Consider the following 20,835-nt stretch of genomic DNA (forward strand, 5'->3'; position numbering starts at 1 on the left):
CTATTGTTTTTATGCTGTAACAAAAGTAGCAGCAGGAGGTGAAATCAATGCCCTTGGAGGGTAGGGTCACAAAAAAGAATTTATTGCCACTTTTTTGTTCTGGAACAGTTTGCAATCATAAATTCTTCATAAACAGAATACTTCAGAGAATGGTCCGTCTTCATAAATATACGACAGAGGACATCAATTTCATTTAATTCACAATTTGTGTCAGCACAGCAGATGCCAATGCCTGCCTTGATAGGGTTGTTTAATATGCAATTGAGACAGAGTAATATGCAGCACAGGGGACAAAATTTCACAGATTAAACTGTACGCACCACTGACATTTCATTCTAATGTATTTCCATTCCACACTGTTCACCTTAGATGAAAGTAATATTAAAAACCATATCCCTCTATTTTACTATTGTTAGAAGTTAAAATCCTTGTCTTTAAAATTTTTTTCATGCCAATTAAAATGTAATCATGCCAATTAAAGGAGTATGCCTGGTGGTGTTAGCATGGCACAGGTTTTGTTAAAATCTTCCCTCCACCCTTCTCTCCTTCTAAATCATTACAAAACTCTGCATATTGTATTCAAATGATATTTTTGTCAAAATGGCAACCATTTTTAAGATGTTTGACTCATAGAGGATAACTAAATATTCTGTTTCTCTTTTAAATATTATGTGGATTTAAAATTTTTATCGAGAAAGTAATAAATGACATACTTCGAACAATTTTCAAAAAAATTATTGTTAGCTATTTATAAAATTAGAAAGAGATATAGTTTTACTGGTATATAAACAGACTACAGCTTTGTGAAACACATAAAATTGCTGTCCTCATTTAGTAAACCACCTTTTAAAATATCATACACTAAGCACATTTCTCCTATATAAGATCGATGAATTCTGTAGAATTTGGTAGGTTCTGGTTTAAATCACCATATTATGTGAAAGCCATTAATTACTATTAAAAAGTAATGTAACAATAGGACAGAGCAAAAACTTGCAATGTTTTAAGTTACTTTGCACAACTGCAGAATGTAGTGAATCTAGATGAGAAAGCGAGGATTTAAACTTGTGGTTTTTTAATCACCTAGATTAAGCATGGCAGAAACTGAGCACTGGCATTCCTCCAAGTCATCAAGGTACACGGAGGGCTTTTTATTCTAAATATTTTTGGAGTATTATTTCTTTAAAAATTTTTTCTTAAAAAAAAAAAAAGGCAGGAAATGTAAAGCATGCAAAATTAGGCTCCATAACTGACACCACCCATACTTAGCTGTTATAATTAATCATTTAAGTAATTGACGAATTTAGCTTACCCTTGATTTGAAGTGAAGGCAATTTAGGAGAGAAGTTGATGAAAAAAATACAGTTTAACCTCTCTCTCTCAGCTGTCTTCCAACAAAAGGACAGTACTGTCTCCTGCACAGTGCCATCCTGGTCTCTGGGTAACAGAATCTCTATATTGCCTTTCTGCCAGATTCTTGCATCTCAGTCTTTGGCTGAGACCCAGACCATCATTGCATGAAATGAATTACATGAAACCTTTTTTTTTTTTTTTTTTTGGCTTTTGTTAAAAGTGAGCTGGAAATTGAGGCACAAAACAGAGGCTGATTTAATTTTGAAATTCAGATTTGGGTCAAATTTGCACCTTTGTTTTGGTGGCTTTAGTGTTACTTGAAAGCTGTAGTGACAACTCTACTTTTCATCTGAAGGGTACAGTAAATAGTTAAACAGTGGATGTCTCTAGCATGTACCTTCAGAATAAATTCTATTAACATTCATTCAAGCATGACAGTCAGTGTATATCAGATATACTGTATTATAGTTGACTTGGTGCATACTCATAATACATGGCATATTTTACTTACTTTTTTATGTATTAAAGAACCAAAATTATTAAAATCTGAGAGGAGACAAGCTGAGAGGGAAAAAAATCAACAGAAGAAGAAAAGCAGTGTTTTTCCCCCATAATAGTATGAATAGCTTGTTTGAAATGTAGGTAGTGAATTGAAAGAGAGAGATATTTGTGCCTCAAATTAGAAATCAGACAGATAGAGTACTTCACTACACAAAAAAATGTACACATAAGCTACAAACAGTAATAAAAATGCAAATACCCCAAGCCGTTCCCATTTTTCATTAATTGAATCCACTTTCTCAAGGAGATCATGTGGTAGTGAAACGCCACCTTTCTTCAAAGCTTCAACCTTACTAAGCAGCTCTGTCTTTTTCAGGTCCCTGATGGACATCTCCACACTGTATCGCTAAAATGAGAAAAGAGAGAAGTAAATCATCAAGGAGTGAGGTGATCTTAGAAAATCTTTGAGCACAGCGTTAGTGATGCTCATAGGTGTTAAGAGTTTTTATTTCTTATAATATTTACAGGGAGACTAAACCCCAGTAACTTAAGCTGTGGAGGAATATTGCCAAAAACAGTTAAAAATATATATTTCGCATACACAAATAGCCATGGTAGTCAGTGGGATGGTCGTTGAGTCTATTAAGATTTATGTCTTTTTAAACTAAACTTTACATACACATTTGGTCTTTAATTTAAAATATTCCAAATAGGAAAATACCTAGTTTAGGTGGATTTACTATAACAGCTCATTTTGGTCAACATTTGGCTCCAGGGTACTGCCTATCTCTCATCTCTGCCCCTCAAAGGACCAGTTTCAGAGTGTCACCAATAAAATGATCCCCCCAAATTGTGTGACTTCCCCCTTATCCTGTAAATACTCTCTGAATTCTCAGTTAAGATTTTTTTTTTACATTTTTCTTTTACTTAAAAATTCTACGTGAACTTGAAGAAGAGGTACATATAGAGAGGAAAAAGAAAACCAGTGCTTTGGGAACGGTTAAAAATCTATGCTTTTTTATTGATTACTGTAAAATATTCCCAAACATCACAATTGACTACAGAACCTTCTCTCACAAACTGCCAAGTGAGTCTCTCCTAAAAGATGTTTTGCTAGAGATAATGCATTGTGCTATTTACTATGACAGTTACTATGGTGATTCTCTTCAAATAACTCTATTTGGATAACTTCATAGTTAGAAAGTCCTATATTAAGGATAGCTATAAATGACTATGGCTGTCATTTTAAATGTACACATAAAAACACGTCTAAGTAGAAAAACCAGATTCTAGTTAAAATATTAAACATATTTTACAATTTTAGCACAGTTCCAAAATATAACGGCAATCCCAAACTTCTTTCATCGAGGCATAAAAGTTAGATCAATGAGGTCCTTGATAGTATTGCTCCATGGCCCTGAGATAAAATTAGCACTTTATCAGCTAATAAGAAAAGCTTTTGTTTGAGCAAAGTGGCAAATTAGCAAGTCCAAAACATGCCTAAGCACTTGGATGATTTTATTTGCCTTGAAAACATGATATTATATAAGAACCCAAATCAAATACAATAGGAAGGAGCTCAAAGAAAAAGAAGGTATGAAAATCCCCATTTTGGTTAATAGATGCTCAGCATTTGTGTGCATATGTTTGCATACTTTTAGTTTCATATTTAATCTTCCATTTACACTAAACATGCACATCATTTGTATTATGTAAACTTCTCCAAATGCTAGTCATTTGTGGATCACAGAACAAAATGTTTTAAATAAGGTGATTTAAAGCATTTCATAGTATTAATGAATGCTGATCATGGTGTCAGAGTACCCAAAATTACATGAATATGCATAATGAAAAAAATTAAGGGTTGCTTTAGAGCTCTTTTAGAATTTGGCCTGTAATATGTGAGAAATTATGATTACATTTCTAATGGCAGGCAATTACCAGGACCATGTTACTTCAACACTTAGAAAACACACTGTCCACTCAAGTTTTCTGGACTTTACATTCAACAAGTGTTCTAGAAACCTACACAGTGTTTTATTTGTTCAAGTGATGATTGGAGTAGAGGGCAATCTGCTTTATGTAATTAGATACCCAACAAAAGATGATCTTGCTGACAAAGTTTTACCTAATTTACTCAGTAAGTTTTCTTTGACACAATATTGGGGGAAACAGCATCTCACACAGGTGGAAGAATACTATCCAAATCCTTAGTTAATGCCATGTACATTAATTGACAGAGGGAGTCCTCTGGCTGTGCCGCCTGGGAGCAGTCTGGACCAGTTCTCATTTGCACTGATGACAAGCTCATCTCCCTTTTTTATCCCAACTTTGAATGGCTCCTACACAGCATGTCAATAAAGAAAGAGGATAGTTTAGATGTGCCCTGTAAACATGAGAGTCTTGTAATGGTAAAAATATGAAAAAAGATTAACTTCATTTTAGATAAAATAATTTTCTCTGTGAAATGTGGTACAAGTAGTCACTGCAAAAGCTATTATAAAAGGTTACTACATTAAAAAAAAACTTGTCTCGTGTATGCTGTCTTTGTCACCATGTAACCTACTGTATTAACAGCTTGATGAAAGATGTGATTGATGGACAATGCCTTCAAACTGTAAAAGCTAAGAGAATCCAGCTAATTGTTAGATATATCGGTATATGAGTGAAAGGTACTAGAATGTCACGCAATTTTAGGTGAAATATTTATTTTAATTTTTGAAGCACTCTGAAGGGTGAATCAGATATGATTTAGGGTGTCAAGCTGTATACGTAATAATGTCAGAAGGGTTATATTTTTGTTGATGCTAATATGTTTTTGCTCTTCCCTCTCCAACATCTTTTCAGAAGCATTAGGCAGGGAGAATCAACTGCCAGCTCTATCAGCTCCTGGTCATCCTATCAAGTAGGGCTACTTTATCCTGTGGTGAGAGGATAATTTAATCTTCATATTCATTCCACCCACAGCAGTAAATGAGCAGAGGCTGCCCCACTGTGTCCTGTAGTCTGGGGATGTTGTGATATAGACTGCTCTTCAATAGCCAAAAATGAGATTAACAAAGTTAAAGTCAGATGGCTTTTCTTGAGTGCTAAGGTAAATAAGCATCCAATATTTAATTTCCCCGCAGCACCTGCAGTAGACTTCTCTGTCTAGTCAAAAATAAAATATACTCTATTGAAAGGGCATATTTACATCATTAAGTGTATTTGCTTGGCCAATTCAATTTTGACTAATGAAGCCTCATGATAGATATGTGAATGATCTAAATTAAAGACATAGGCCACTCCTATTTTAAATGCCACTCCTGTGTGTATATACAGATAAAGAAAACTTAAAAAACAGAGTTAAAAATGACAGACACTAGCCTACTTTTTAACTAAGGAATGAAGAAGTTTTTAGAAAATTCTTATTCAATGTTTACTTTTTAAAAGCACAAATGCTAAAATTGAATTATAAAACAAAGCTAGCAAAAACAGGGATTTCTGAAGTAAATATAATTAGAAATGCATGAAGACTTGATTGAGATAACTTTTTTGACAGTTATGCTAAAGGCTAGGCTTTTTTCCCTTCTCGAACCTTTATTTATTTATTTTTTTTGTTAAAAATCACACCGAAAATTCTGCCCAAATGGAGACTGGAACAATGCCTTGAAACAGTGTTAATTGTCACCATGGAAACCAGAAGAATAAGCCATTTTGAAACTGGTATAGAAGGCACACATTGAGCAACTCAAGCATTTTTCTGCCTCCCTCAATGTTAAAGAACAAGATGCCTTGTCACTGTGAGGTCAGAGAAAGAAAGCATCATGAAAGGGTTGTAGATGCTCACTGTCTAGTAAATAAAAAAAAAATAAATAAAAAAATATACTACATACAGCTAATGCTATAAGACTCTATCCACTGAATCTTTTTGAAATAGAAAGATCATCAAAAGATGGCCAGGATTGGGGGATGGATTCCACCTAAGCAAAACTTCAGGGCTATATTATGTGAACCTTGCCCCCAAAGCTCCCTGGGAATTCTGCTGTTGTAATAAAACTTCAGAAGAGGAAAGAAAAAAGGCAGCATGATGGAATTCAAAATAATGCTCTAAAAGCACACAGAGAGATTAAGACATCCATTGTAAGACTTTTGTATGGTGCTTCTGTTGGTTATGCTGAAAAGAGACCAGACATTGCTGAGCAGAGAGTGTAGTTTTGGCTACAAGAAACACAAGAATTAAACCGAAGAATTTTCTCAGTTATTAGAATAAGGCTGTCAGATTCTGTGTCTTCAGGGTTTGAGGATTTACGTCTTCCACTATAATTTAACTGGGCTTTATGTGTCCTGATATTAAGAAGAATTAAAGCAAGGAAAACGATCTAGTTATCAGAATGACAGATATAATAATAAAGATATTTGAATATCTTTCCCAGTCTAAAGTAATACAACAAATACCTATATATGCGCCATAAACACACAACAAATAGGGAGAAAGACAGGAAAAATACACTGAGAAAATAAAATGTATTTTAGTCTATGAATAAGAAAGCATATGCTAGGAACGCACCAAAACACCAAACTACTGGCAAAATGATGTGTGAAAATATGCATTTTTGTACAAAAAAAAAAAAGGCAAGGATGTATCTGTCTATGACTCTCATATTGTGTTTTCTGGCTAGTGTTTTCCCTCCTCATGTGAGGCTTCATGGTGGCCCCTCAGCAAGTCCATGCCTAATGCCATTCAGTGGTGAACAAAGAGTCTTTTTATATGAAAGTCCAGGGTCCACAGCTCAGCTGTACATGCCGAGTGCAGGAATCTGCTAGAGGCCAGTGTCGCCTTTGCAGCAGCTCTTGTGCTGCCCCCATTTTTGGAACACCAGTGTCAGCATCTCACAGTGCATGTGATGTTTCACATGGAGCTAGTATCGCCAACACTTCAGGCAGGTGTTCAGGACTGAAGAAGAGGGTTCAAGCCCAAGACAAATAACAGTCGTTATTTCTTGCAAACTCCTTGTATTTTACCATTAGCAATTTATGGCGAATAATTGCACAGAGAAATTATAAAGACTCCTACAATTGTCCTTGTAAATTAATAATAGGCTTTCTTGATTGGGATAAATTTGCTGCTGAGCCTTTGGAAAAAAATTAAAAAGTGCAATGTCATTTAAAATTGCCAGAACTCACACAGCAAATTACATCTGAGGTTAAGAATTGAGTTTTCCCCCCTCTTCTAGCTTATTCCATTTGCATGATCTGGAAATCACATTACATTGGCCATGTATTGTTAATTGGACATAGATTGCATTATCTTTAATATAAATCAAACTACAAATATTAAAATGAATTGCAAATTCCCTAATAGAAGATCATAAAACAATCTTTTTTAAAGTATCTCCCATTAATAATTTAATTCCAATTATATCACTCAGAAAACTTAAGTAGGAAACCTGGCAACTTATTTCTCCAATCATTTCTTTTACATAACAAATATCTAAGCTTTTAAAATAAATACTCAGAGCAGAATTCATTATTATAGAACGAAAATAAAACAAAAATAAAACACCAATAACTGAAAACTTTTCATGCCAATTTCATATGAGATACTGCCTAAGAACACCAAGCCTGCCCATCTTGTGCCTTCTGTACCCAAGTCGAGCGCAAGAGAAAAGTGTCATATAGGAAAGATTTACTAATTTTAAGAACTGCTGTAATTACACTCTTTAAAATTATAAAATTATTCTTCTTCTATTTATTTTAAAAAGGTTCTCTAATACCTTAGAATTTCTATGAATTTGGTATCTTTTTGATGCCTTTGCATGGCCTTTAATGAGTTTATATTAAATATTTAATACTGTTTAGAGCATACCCACTACTACCAAAAACAGTTATATTCCCAGCAGTCCCACTGTTTCAGGCAGAGGACTTGATTGATCCTCCTAGCCTGAATTGAGTAGAATGAAAAGAAGCAGTTGGAAAATAGCTGCAATCATTTAATGCAGATGACCTCTGACAGCCTCGCAGCTCTTCTATCTGAACAGAAATTTGCATGGGGTCTCTGTGCAGAGGAACAATGTAACCTAAATGGTAGACAATCTTTATTCTAATGAAGTGGGTGTCAAGGTCAATGTAAAACTGCAATGATAAATGGTGCACCACTAGGCAAGAGAAGTTGCATAGGCATTGTAGTGCTTTCACATTAATTGAAGACTGAAATGCACTGCGTGAAAAGCACAAGCCTCTCTTTTCACCATAATGTGTTAATACGCCAATGCCGAAATGATTTCTTCAAGATGTTTGCCTGTTGACATGTATCTTATTGCAAAAATAACGCATATATGGAATTATGGCACAAAAGGACATTTTCAGAATTGAGCATTTTCCTGGATTAGAATTACAAAAATCTAAATAAAATGTCCCCAAACAACATCCTGACACCAAATGTAATTCCTTTGATCCCTTTTCTTTTCTTTTTCTATTTAGACATGTCTTTAATTAGTTTCAACCAAGCAACCTTTCATAGAACTCTTTGCTGGGTACTTTCATACTGAACTAACTGTGAAAAAAAAAAAAAAGGACTGAGGAGAAGAGAATCATTCAAATATAATTTTTTTCTTTCACTTTTAAGTTTTCTGCTTAGTCTGCAGTTAAGATCTTCAGGTGTTATTTGTCTTGAATGAAAATGTAATGAAAAGCCTCTGTTTGTAAAAGAAAATAACTATTTTCTGCTGCGAGAACTAAAAACTATAATCTGGTCGTTTGACATTGCCAAAATGACTATACAGCAATAATTACACCATTTCTTCAGTTGATCTAGTAATTTTGTGGCAGTCAATATTTTTCATTATATAAAAATAAGGACAGTAAGCTGCTTTAAAAAAAAAATCCTTGATCTACTTAAGCCTGAAAAGGAGACATTGTTTGCTAATACACTCATTAGCAACCAAGCATTTTAACTTCATCAATTAAACAGGAAATGAAGTTGCACCATTAGTTTCACAATTTGCTAAAATACTGATAAGAGCACATTCCTAACTATTTGAGAAACATTTCCAGGCTCAATGCATATATTATAAACTCGATGCATTTTTACTGTTGACATTTTTTGATTCTGGTAGACTCTGTGATAAAGCTAGCTTTCCAACACTAAGCTTCCTGCTACAAATAGATTTCAATAATGGAATTATAGTTATACTAGTCAGGAATGGTCTGTAGGTCTCTTGGTCTGTAATCTTGGTGACTAGAGGCTATTAGCATGATTTACTATAAAATAAATAATATTGCTAGTGTGCAACCTGATGTAAAAACAAACTGTCTCAAATAGTAATCAACATTCCTGAAATGGTAATTCAGAGGGAAAAAAAAAATCTCAACACGAAGAAGGATAGTGAAAAAGAAAAAAGTTACTGATGAAACTGTTTAAAAAACTGTACAGCTTCATCTGTGTGTGATTTGTCAGGTCTGAAGCTTTGACGTGCCCAAGGGGCAGACCCCAGCGGGGAGTAGGCTGCCGAGCTAAATAGCTGTGAAAGAAGTCTTAATGTAGGATGGAATTCAAACTAACCTTGACATGACCTCGGGAAAAATATGCAAAAAGTAAAATGAATGCACTCTGCAAGATACATCCTAATTTTGTGGTGGAGCTGGTTAGTTTTACAAACATAACTGAGACCTTAAAAGAAAAATAGAAAGCTAGTAAAAGGAGAAAACTTTGGAATTTAGGCAAAAACGTACCGGGCATGATGTGTTACTGTGAAGGCATGTGAACCATTTGGAAAGAATCCAAATAAAAACCCACAACGAACAATATTGTTGTCAGCCTGTCTATTCAGGAAAATTTTTTTTTTTAGGTTGAATATAAATGACACAAAGCCAAGATTACATCATTGCATTACAAAGTCTGTTGTGGCTTTTAGCTGAACGAGCCCCATGGATCTATTGGTTTTGGACAGTAATTCAGTAAGGAGGTTTTAATGTGTTATTTTTCTTCCAGTGTCAATAAAAATGGAAGAATTTAAGAAGAAAATATTGTGTGTGCTCTCCAGTCTATTTCTTGCTTTTGATCTGTTTTTGATAAACCAAACTCAAATTTTAGTTATTGCATTGAGCTTGATTTGACTTCATTATAAATGTTGCTGTTTGAAATGGTCAACTTAGGAGGAAGGCATTTGTTCTAGCTCCCTGGCCAAGAACTGGCTAACTCATTGGCTATATGAAAATTTTAATTGAGTGTCCACTTGTGTAGAAATTCAATCTGATTACATTCTCAATGCAATTTTGTAGCAATACCAGTTATTTACTATACTACTAACCAGATTTTAAACATAATTAAATTGCTAGGATCATATACCCAAAATCTAATGACTTAAATCTCTATAGCAAGGATGTGAATTCCTGGGTCAGGTATATGTACTTCTATTAGATTATCATAAGCCTAACCTGAGTAAAAAGGATTCAGTCATTCAGAGACATAAAAGTACAAGAAGTTTTGTTGAGAACCCATTAAACAACCATATGTAAAGACCATTGCTTAATGCCTATGTTATGTCAAAGACTCTTTTTTGGTCTAATCTTATATAATATTTATATTAATGACATATAAATAAAAAATATGTGTATTGGCTGTTGATCAGATTGCCAGATTATACTACACTCAATGATCGATGAAGAATAGTAACTACTTTAGCTCAGAGATCATAAACTCAAATACCTACTGGTAGTCGTACAATAGTAAACTGGTTGGGGCAGGGTAGGAGATCCCTTTATGTAGTGTTTGCTGATTCCCTCGTGTAAATACTCCCATCATGGCAGAGTTCATGCTACCAAGATTCTGAGCTATCAAGGTTGTTACTGCTGGCAAAATTCCTGAAATTTTAACAATCAGTTCTCACAAGCCAGCACGAGCCAGCTCCAGCACCCCATTACCTGGCAGCTAATGTAAAGGAGTTGAGTTGAACACAGATAAGTCATCTTCTATCTTTTATCTGCCAACTATTGCTAGTGTCATGGGAAAAGAGAACTATTTTCTCTACAAAAAGAAAAATGATACATAAATATGATGATTACCAATATTTGATCCCAGTGAAGGGAAAATAAGAGGAAGCAGTATGGACTGTGGAGGATGGGAGAGCATGAGTTCCATCTAAAAGGGGCAACCATGCATCAGCCAGCTCTGCCAACTGTTTCCATGTAGGAATATGGCCTCAATATAGGTCTGTATGGCCAGGTATATATTTTAAGAGAAGATAAAAATATTTTTTAGGTGAAATCTCATAATTTTTATATGTTAAATTAAAACTTTTAACACTGTATAGGTCGATCTATTTCTCTATGTTGGATCTGGATTTGTAGGCAACTGGCTCTATTGTCTAATGTATATTTTAAATGATATTAGATTCTAAGTGGAACACAGCATGCTGGCATACTAGATTAAATCAAAGATGAAGACATGACAAATGTTAAGACAGATAGAGTTAACAACCATTCCCTCCTTCCACCAAAAAATAAAAATAAAAATACAAAAACTGTGTGAAGAATGGAGGTGGTTAGGCTTCAATTGTCTTCATGTTCAATGAGTCAACAGATAATGAAAGGTAAATGTAAATGTAAATGTAAAAAAAAAAAAAGGAACAGGATTTTGGGCTGAATTGAGGGAAACATGATGGCAATCGTGTTTCAAAAATAAGAAAGGTAATAGGTAGATCAGCTTGCCTACGGCTTACTAGCCCCAAACCTACAGTCTGGGTCTGATTGGGTTCCATTTTCCAAGAGGGACATAACAATGTATAAAATGTCCAAAGAAGAGCACTCATGAAGGGAGAAGGCTCAAAACTACAAGGAGTAAGCTATCGAAGAAGCTAGAGATATTCAGCCAAGGGGTAAATAAGAACTGAAGATGAGAGAAGAGAGGAAAGGATATGTTAGTTGACTTTAAATGTTTAGAGGACTTTTACATAGAAAATATTAATCTGTTTCACCTGACCTCAGAAGTCAAGACTAGGATCTAAGGTTGTATATAGGAGTGTGTCTTGGGCAGCAGTGAGTTCCCACTCACCATCAGTATTTAGGCAGAGACCAGAAGTCCACCTCATTGGGATATTTTATGAGTTAATGAGGCATTAAGTGAGGATTGGCCTAGAAGATAGAGTCTAAAGTTCTCTGTTTTAGAAAGTTGAGTTTCTTGGGGCCCACATGCACTGGATCAGCCATAATAATCACATTATTATTTGTAGAAGAAATGCCAAGACCAAAAATCACAACGTTAAGGAGTAGCTGTCATTTGCTGGAATAGGACTCAGATGTAAGATTTTCATGCAGAGAAACCTAGGAGAACAACAATGGAATAAAGACAACCACATAAAATGTGAGATATAAAGTCTAAACTCAAGATAGGGCATGGAGAAAGAAAAGCCAAGATTAACTGAAAATCCTCAATTTATCATCAATCAGTTTTACTTTAGAGAAGTATTTCATTAAATTTGAAGTATTAAATGAAACCTTTCTGATCCTTTTCTGATAAATATTTTATATGAAGCTTCTACTATAGGATTGACGCAGTTAGGTCCATATTTATTTTTAAAATACTTTTTTCAATTACAGTTGTCATACAATATTATATTAGTTTCAGGTGTATGTGATTAGCCATTTATAAAACTTATGAAGTGATCACCCTAATGACCCTAGTACCCATCTGACACCGTACATAGTTATTATAATAGTATTGAGTATATTCCTTATGCTGTACTTTACATACTCATGACTATTTTGCAGCTATCATTTGTACTTCTTAATCCCTTCTACTTTTTTACCTATCCTCCCAAATCTCCTCCCATTTGGCAATGATCAAAATGTTCTCTGTATCTATGAGTTTCTGTTTTGTATATTCATTTATTTTGTTTTTTAGATTCCACATGTAAGTTAAATCATATATTTGTCTTTCTCTAACTTATTTCAACTAGGTCCACCCACATTGTTGCAGTTGGCAAGATTTCATTCATTTTTATGGCTTAGAAATATACACACACACACACACACACACACACATATATCACTTTTTCTTTATCCATTCATATATTATGGGTACTAAGGTTGCTTCTATATATTGGCTATTGTAAATAATGCTGCAATGCACATATTAACGCATATGTCTTTTCAAATTAATTTTTTTGTGTTTCTTTGAATAAATACTCAGAAGGGAAATTACTGGGTCCTTCTTTATTTCTTATGATAGCCTTTGTTTTAAAGTCTATTTTGTCTGGTGTAAGTACTGCTACCCATTTCCGTTTTCATGAAATATCTTTTCCTATCCTTTTACTTTCAGTCTGTGTGTCTTTTAATCTGAAATGAATCTCTCGTAGGCAGCATATGTAAGGATCCTGTTTCCTTATCCATTAGTCAACCTATTTTATTTGATTGGAGCATTTAACCCATTTATATTTAAAATAATTATTAATAAATATGTAGTTATTTTCATTTTATTATTCATGCTTTTAATCTTTTTTTCTTCTTCTTAAAGAATTCTCTCTAATGTTTCTTGTAATATTGGTTTGGTGGTAATGAACTCCTTTAGCTTTTCCTTGTCTGGGAAGCTCTTCATCTGTCCTTCAATTCTAAATGATAGCTTGCTGGGTAGAATAATCTTGGTTGTAAGTCCTTGCTTTTCATCACTTTGAATATTTCATGCCAGTCCCTTATGGCTTGCAAAGTTTCTGTTGAAAAATCAGCTGACATTCTTACAAAAGCCCACTTATAGGAAACTACCTGCTTTTCTCTTGCTGCTTTTAAGATTCTCTCTTTGTCTTTAACCTTGATATTTTCATTATGTTGCGTCTTGATGTGGACCTCTTTGGGTTCATCTTGTTTGGGACGCTCTGTGCTTCCTGGGCTTGTGTGTCTATTTCCTTTGTCAGGTTAGGAAAGTTTTCCATCACTATTCTTCAAATGTGTTTTCAATTCCTAGCTCGCTCTCCTGTCCTTCTCGTACCCTTGTGATGTGAATGTTGTTACATTTGATGTTGTCCCAGAGGCCCCTTAAACTATCCTCAGTTTTTTTGGATTCTTTTTTTTCTTTTTACTGTTGGCACGTCAATATGTGGCACTGACCCTCAGGCTGACTGGTTGTGAGGACTGGCTGCGACTACAGTGGAGGAGCTCTTTTGCAGGGGCTGACCCTACAGAGTAGTATTCACTTCAGTGGGGCTCTGTTGCCTGCTGAGTCTGGTCTTTGGGTGTGTCATTTGTGGAAGTGGTTGTGTGATGCTCTGGTGTGGTTTTAGGTGACCACTGGGTATGTTGCTTCTGGGCCCCCTTGGGAGGGGTTCTGGCGCAGGCCAAGTTCAGCTGCTGCCTGTGCCCTGCCAAGGGTCACTTTATAGGAGCTACAGAGTGATCTGTAGATGGTTGCCACTTGTTCTGGGTGTGGAGGTGCCTGCAAGAGGCTAAGCTGTGAACTGAGTCCAGCTGCTGCCAATGCTGAGCTTGGGGCTGCGTAGAAAGAAGTATGGGACATGCTAAGGCCAGAAACTGTTTGTTTGGGGCTTGTGAACCTTTGAGAGATTTTAGGAAAGTCTACAGCATGAGACAAAACAAGCTGTTTGTATGGAAAAGCTACTGGAAGTGGCGTAGGTAGGCCCGCAAGATGGGTGGGGAAGCATCTCAGGGAATTACCAGGGCAAAGTGAATAGTGTTAGCCAGGTTGATGGAGACTCAGCTATAGTGCTCACCTGCATATGCAGGCTGGGTGGTAGGAGGCCTAACAAAGGAACAATGGCTTCTGCCAGCACTTCTGTCTAGGAGAAAACTGCCCCTCCAGCCCTTCTGAAGCCAGTTAATTCGGTTATTCCCTGTATGTCCCTGGTGTCTTTTGAGCTCTTGCTCCAGTGCAGGAGCTCAGAACAAGTGATTCACCAGTGAGTAAATCCATGTATGGGCCCTTTAAGAGTAGCACCTGGAACTCCAGTAGTCCTTGTCTTACTCAGTCACAATCTCCATTGGTTTTCAAAGCCAGAAATTGTGGAGACCTCTTGTCCCAGCACTGGAACTTTCAGCTGAGAAGCCTTCACTCCTCAAGGGGACCTCCACAGTTGAGATGTCTCTCCTAATTTTTAATTGCCACACAAGAGTGTGGGACCAGCCCATCTGCATCTCTGCCCCTTCTACCAGTCTCAAGGTGGCTTCTTCTCTGTGTCCTTAGTTACAGAACTTCTATTTAGCAAGACTTTAGCCAATTTTCAATAATGATTGTTTTGCAGTTTAGTTGTAATTTTGAGGTGGTTGTGGGAGGAAGTGAGCATAACACTTTGCTATTCCACCATCTTGACTGGAAGCCAGTTAGGTCCATGTTTCAACAAGGTCCCTCTTGTAGACTTTTTAAAGACATAAATGCCACTCTCAAAAATTTTCTTCCATCAACATAGAATTTTCTTTCACAGATATCTAAGAAATGTGTTACAACCCTTGCTGCTAGCAGTATAGGCATAATGGTAATTTCTCCTTCATGCTATGAGACTTCATGGTTGTGCTGTTATGTTGAAATTTGCACATCTCAATGGGTTTTCTGTGCATTCCAATGCACTTCAGTGACGATGTGGATCATTGCCATAATACATCATGACTGTTCTAATTATGGTTTCATTATGATGCACCATATCAGGGCTGTCGTAATGTCATGTCAGCACATAGTAAGAATAGTTATGCAATTATGTAATATCTGTTAGAGTATGCAATGTAGGATGGAAAAAAAAGACATGAGGAGCAGCAATTAATGTAATGAAACTCAGTTTTCTCTTTTAAAAAAGTTTCCAGTTTAAAAACATCATTTCTTTTGTTTTCCATCTACCAAACTAAACGAACATCTCCAAACACATCTATTTTTGTTTACTTGGGCACTATTACATAATTTAATAAATTTCTTAATAAAGTAAAATAAGAAGAGAAAAAGGAAATTCCCAACTTCAGCTCTTCTCCATGTCACAAAAGAATGAGATTCCCTAACATATGTTGTAAGTATAAGAAATCCAGTAAAACTTAAGTGTAGTAAATTAAAGACCACTGAAGGCTTACTATTATGCAAACTTCAAACACAATGTTACATTCTTCTACCTTCCTTGATCTCTTGTATAGACACAGAACTTCTTGTCCCACTCCCTAAAACTTGATTAACCAGCTATGTCTTAAATAAGCAAATTGTGATGAGATAAAGCATTAATACAGTATTTACTTCCCTAAATTATCACCATAAATATTCACTTGCCTTTAGTCTAGCTGCCAAAATATACCCAAATATCTATAAAAATAGAAATCTTATAGTTGTCTCATAAATTTAAAGAATAAACTCCCAAAGGATGAGGCTCTGCCACTTTTTTGGTCAACCATGTAGTGCCTTGAATATTTGAGACCTTCAGAAAACACTGAATCAATGAATAGTTTCTCAAACTAAGCAATACATGAACTGCTGCTTGTTTTTATATACAACCATAGGAGAATTTATATATCAAAGCTTACTCCATATCTCTACAGCTGAACTACAGGACTGTTCAATGCAAGTATTTATAAAAGAAATGCTGATGAAGTCTAAACTATGAATGTATATGGTTGTGCAGCAGCAGCCATTTCAAATATAAATATATTTTTGGCATTAGGAAGCACCAAGTTTGTTTAAATCTGGACTTTTTTTTTTTTACAATTGCAAGTAATGTTAATAGCACGCTGTAAATGTTAAGGCTAAGTGTACAATGTCAAAATAGATTGAATCTCTCTGAAAATTGGAAATTCAGGCTTTTCAAACGTAATCCAGATGTTTGGCTTTTATTCAGATTTCAAGAAAGAAGGAACTAATATGATATAAAATTCATACATGCATATTTCATTAGTGCCTTTTGTATCGCTGAATTAAACATTCTGAAACGTGCTTTTCCCAAATCACATAGAGTTTTAAACCAAAGCAGTTGCCAAGATGCTGCACACCTCAAAAATAATGCCAAATTAATTTCATAAGAAAGAGACTATATATTTCATATCTTAACTCTGTTGGTAATGTTTCTTCAAAGAAAATATTTTGCTTTTTCTTTGAGGATGACAAGAAAAATGGAAGGTAGAGCACTGTAACCATTGTAGTTTATCAAAAAGGTATTACTGCAAAATATGGTTACTTCAGAAATCTGAGAATTAGTGGCCTAAATAAAGGCTGAAAGCACTATCCTCCATATTGTGTCACCAAAAACCACCTTTTTAAGCTTAGTGCAAATGAACATTCCCCAGGGACTACAAACTTCAGCACCGAGAAGCAGATCCAGAACTCACCATGTGATCGTAGGTGTTAAGACAGAGCCATCAAAGCATTTCCAAGTTGTCTGCTCCCAAAACATTCCCAAAATGGAATGCCATCATAGTTTTGTGCATTCCCATCATGACTTTTTCTTTGTAGGGTGTTTTTAAAAGGGTTTTCACATCTATAACCTTAATGGATCCATGATGCAATGGAATATTTCTTGGTGACTACCCAAGTCCTTGTGCAATAAAGTATTTGACATCTTAGGCCCCCGTGTTGAGGATACTCTGGTGCCTTCACATCAGATGAGAATGAATGTGGTTTCAGAATTAAATTATAAGCTCCTACAACAGAGTGCTTAAGGTCAGGGACCATGTGTTGTTCACTCTTTATGCATTGTAACTCTCAGCATTATGGCTTGGGTATAGAAGGTAGTTGAAAAATATTTATTCATTTGAATTCTCCCATCAAAAAGACCAGTTGAGCCTGTATCAGCTATTGAAATATATGCCAAGTATAGTATTAGTACACAGAAATGAGTAGTGATTGCCTTATTTAACTTTAATGCTCAGTGAAAAACTTATTGGGTCAAAATGACAATACAGAAATATTACTCTCGAGTTTTACATAGAAACCAAGAGTAAAGATAACCGTTTCCCATGCCCAGGAATGGTTAACACAAGAAAAGCTTCTATAACATGTATCCAAGAAAAGAGGAAGGTGACAGCAGCTCTTTAAATATTTAAGGACACCTTTTATGAATTCAGTGTTGTCTTATAGCAATAACATTTGATCAGAATGCAAGAGGCTGGGTCCAATTTCCAGCTCAACACCGGTCTGCTATAGGCTTTAAAACCTTTCTGTTTCAGCCTCTCTCTCTCTTTTTTTTCCCTTTGGGGAACAAGTCCGTACTTACCAGAGAAAGATCTTAAGAAAATAAATTTTAGAAATTTCAGGCTTTAAGCTTTAAGCACTGTTTGTTGCCCCAACCTCAGAAAGCTTGACTATCATTTGAACAAAGTGTTCTCTTTTTTGCTTTCTTATAGAAAGCCCATGGGGACAGTTAGTAATATCACTTCTGTCTCACAGATTAAAAATTGATATATGGAAGCTAAGTGACTTGCCCAAGTAAGATAGTGCTAAAACTCAGAAATAGAATTTTCAGGAGGAATTTCAGCTTAGTTTGCTAGACAATGCTGTTATTCTTAAAAATACATCTTTAGCTATCAGTCAGAAAGTTTAAGGAAATTGGTGGCCCCTAATATTATAATGTAAATAAAGTCAAGAATGACATTCGAAGTGACTTTGGAGTGGTTGAAATACACTTAAAAACCCCACCCTTGTAGCTTCAATGGCCAGATCCATCTTGATGTAGTCTTGTCCTTCAACCCTCCATAGACTTTTAATAGCATGAGGTGGAGGCTAACAGAGCAAATAGGAGAGTTCTCACTGATAGTCATACCTGTCATTCAGAAGAACCGCAGCTTACGGTTTAAAGAAGCTCTAGGATATGGGCAAAAATTTCTTAGTATGAACTAGGACTATAAAGAGCAAACCTGGGTTATCATAACTGTTTTGGGGCATTTTTCAAGCTATGTAAGGGAGTCTACCATAAACATTCAGGGAAGTTTATTAGAACAGCTTCATTAAAGAGAAACGATATACGTGTATCTCCAGTTGCAAGAGTGATAAAGAAAGAGGAAGGAGTAAAGAGTTAGAGAACAAAATAATGGAAATGAATAGATAGATGGAGAGAAAGTAATAAGAAAATAGGGAAAATTACAAAGGTTTAACCAGATAGTAGAAACAGTATCTAATCTACAGAGCATGAATCACAAAAACTACATAAAAATAAATAGTATTACAGAAGAAGAAAGAACTCACAGCTAGAGAAGTCTTCAGTGAATGACTTCCCCCAAATAATCAGATGAAAGAATATCAAAATGATGATTTGAAAATTTTGCGTGAGGACTGCAAAAATTCACTAAGAGAAACAAAAAGAGGCAGAAGAACCAGGATGTGGCTGTTTAGCATAGCTTACAGCAATGACTACAGGTAACCTTTCAAGAAGAAATAGGTACTAAAACTTGTGACTTCGAGGATTTTCCATAAGCACCATTGATAGGGAGCCCCTTCTCTAGGTACCATTTTCCCTCTGACTGTTACTTCTGCCTTCGCTCCATTGGTGGCTTGCTACATGATTTAAAGGAAATCATGTCAATTTCTGTGGTCATCCCATCTGAAAAACAAGGACAATGATACACATGCCACTTATTCACCACAGATATTTTAAGAAGTAATTAGATCACGTTTGTATGAAAGTTCAGATCTCTAAGTAAATTCAGCATTTAAAAAAAGCTTTTAGTTTGAAAACTCTTGACTTTTGTAATGAAATGTTTTGGTCTGTCACCAATTTGTAAGTAAGACTGCAAATTTATCTGTCTTAGAGATAAGGTATTATAACTATTATTTACATTAGAGAATAAAATGTCACATCTGAGTGGAGTCATTGGAAAGGTAAACAATACATATAGATAATATGTTATATATATATTTTCCCATCTTTTAGAAAATGTATCAACTAAGTGTTACTATTTTTCTCTATCCTCAATAAAAAGAGGAGAGAAATGTTGGAATTACCCAATGCTACTACTACACTACTCAAAACCTGTACACACAAAATCATTTAATCACTATGAACATGGGGACAGAAAAGGATCCATGCCAAACATTTTAATTTGTGAATCAATTCAAGGAGTTGGACCAGAAAAAAAAAAAAAAAAAGGAAAATGAAAAATGAAAATAAAAATAAATCAAATGAAAATATATGCCTGGAACTAGATTGCCCGTTTCAAAACTTTACTTGTATTGCTTACTAGCTGTTCAATTCTTTGTGCCTTAGTTGCTCATCTGGGGATAATATTAACACTTCTTTCATAAGGTTGCTTTGAGGATTGAATGCGCTAATATATGCAAAGATCCTGTTACAATTCGTTTTACATAATAAGCAATATATACAAGTGTTTGTTCAAACTTGATCCAAATGTTGCATGCTAAGAAAATATGACCTTTGGCATAACTTTTCTCATCTCTTCTCTGCCACTAATTTGTATATTTATGCATATAACTTCCCTTCACTAAGTGAAACACTGAATCTAGGATTCAATATTCAATAGAAAAAAAAATTGCCTTTTATTGAACACACAGATGATAACTATTAGGATTTGTCATTGGTTTGCTAGTCTTTCCTCACTCTGTCTTCCTGAGTTGGTAAAGTCCTAGGAGCGAGTCAAACTAATTCCCAGGTTTGAGATTTTTTTCTCATCTTGCATTCTTTTGCAATACACCTATCTCCATCCCACTAATTTATATTCTATCCAGCAAGGCCCAGTTCAAATCTCATTTCTTCTATGAAGACGTTTTAAAAAGACCAGCGGTTATTTTGTTGTACCATACAATGCGCTATCTTTGCTATTATTTCATGTTTTTTGGTTTTACTTTTCTAAATGGATTATAAATTACTTAAAGAAAAAGATAACCTTCCTTTTATTTTGTTCTCCATAGTTTATAGTAATATCTAACAAATGCTTATTGCCTCATCTTCACAGTCACTAATATCAGACAGAATCATTCCTTACTCTTCTTTACTTTTAAAGTAAAGGTGAAATAATTAGACCATTAATTCCAGATATATGTATTAGGACATATGGACATACATAATTTAAAAAACATAT

At 35.1% G+C, this 20,835-nt stretch overlaps 1 protein-coding gene across 8 annotated transcripts in view; it reads right to left on the reverse strand.

The window, feature by feature from the left end:
* Window positions 1–20,835, reverse strand: part of AKAP6 (A-kinase anchoring protein 6) — a 504,258-nt gene that overhangs the window by 73,499 nt on the left and 409,924 nt on the right. For all 8 annotated transcript variants that reach the window (XR_001594257.2, XM_036239030.1, XM_016123631.2 and 5 more), the window contains one exon: window positions 2,114–2,260. Coding sequence is in view for 7 of the 8 variants with exons in the window: in XM_036239030.1 (XP_036094923.1) it covers window positions 2,114–2,260 (147 nt within the window). In the remaining variant the exon portion in view is untranslated. The remainder of the gene's footprint in view (window positions 1–2,113; window positions 2,261–20,835) is intronic.

This window comes from Rousettus aegyptiacus, unplaced genomic scaffold (genome assembly GCF_014176215.1).
Source record: "Rousettus aegyptiacus isolate mRouAeg1 unplaced genomic scaffold, mRouAeg1.p scaffold_m13_p_3, whole genome shotgun sequence".
NCBI classification, from domain to species: Eukaryota; Metazoa; Chordata; class Mammalia; order Chiroptera; family Pteropodidae; genus Rousettus; species Rousettus aegyptiacus.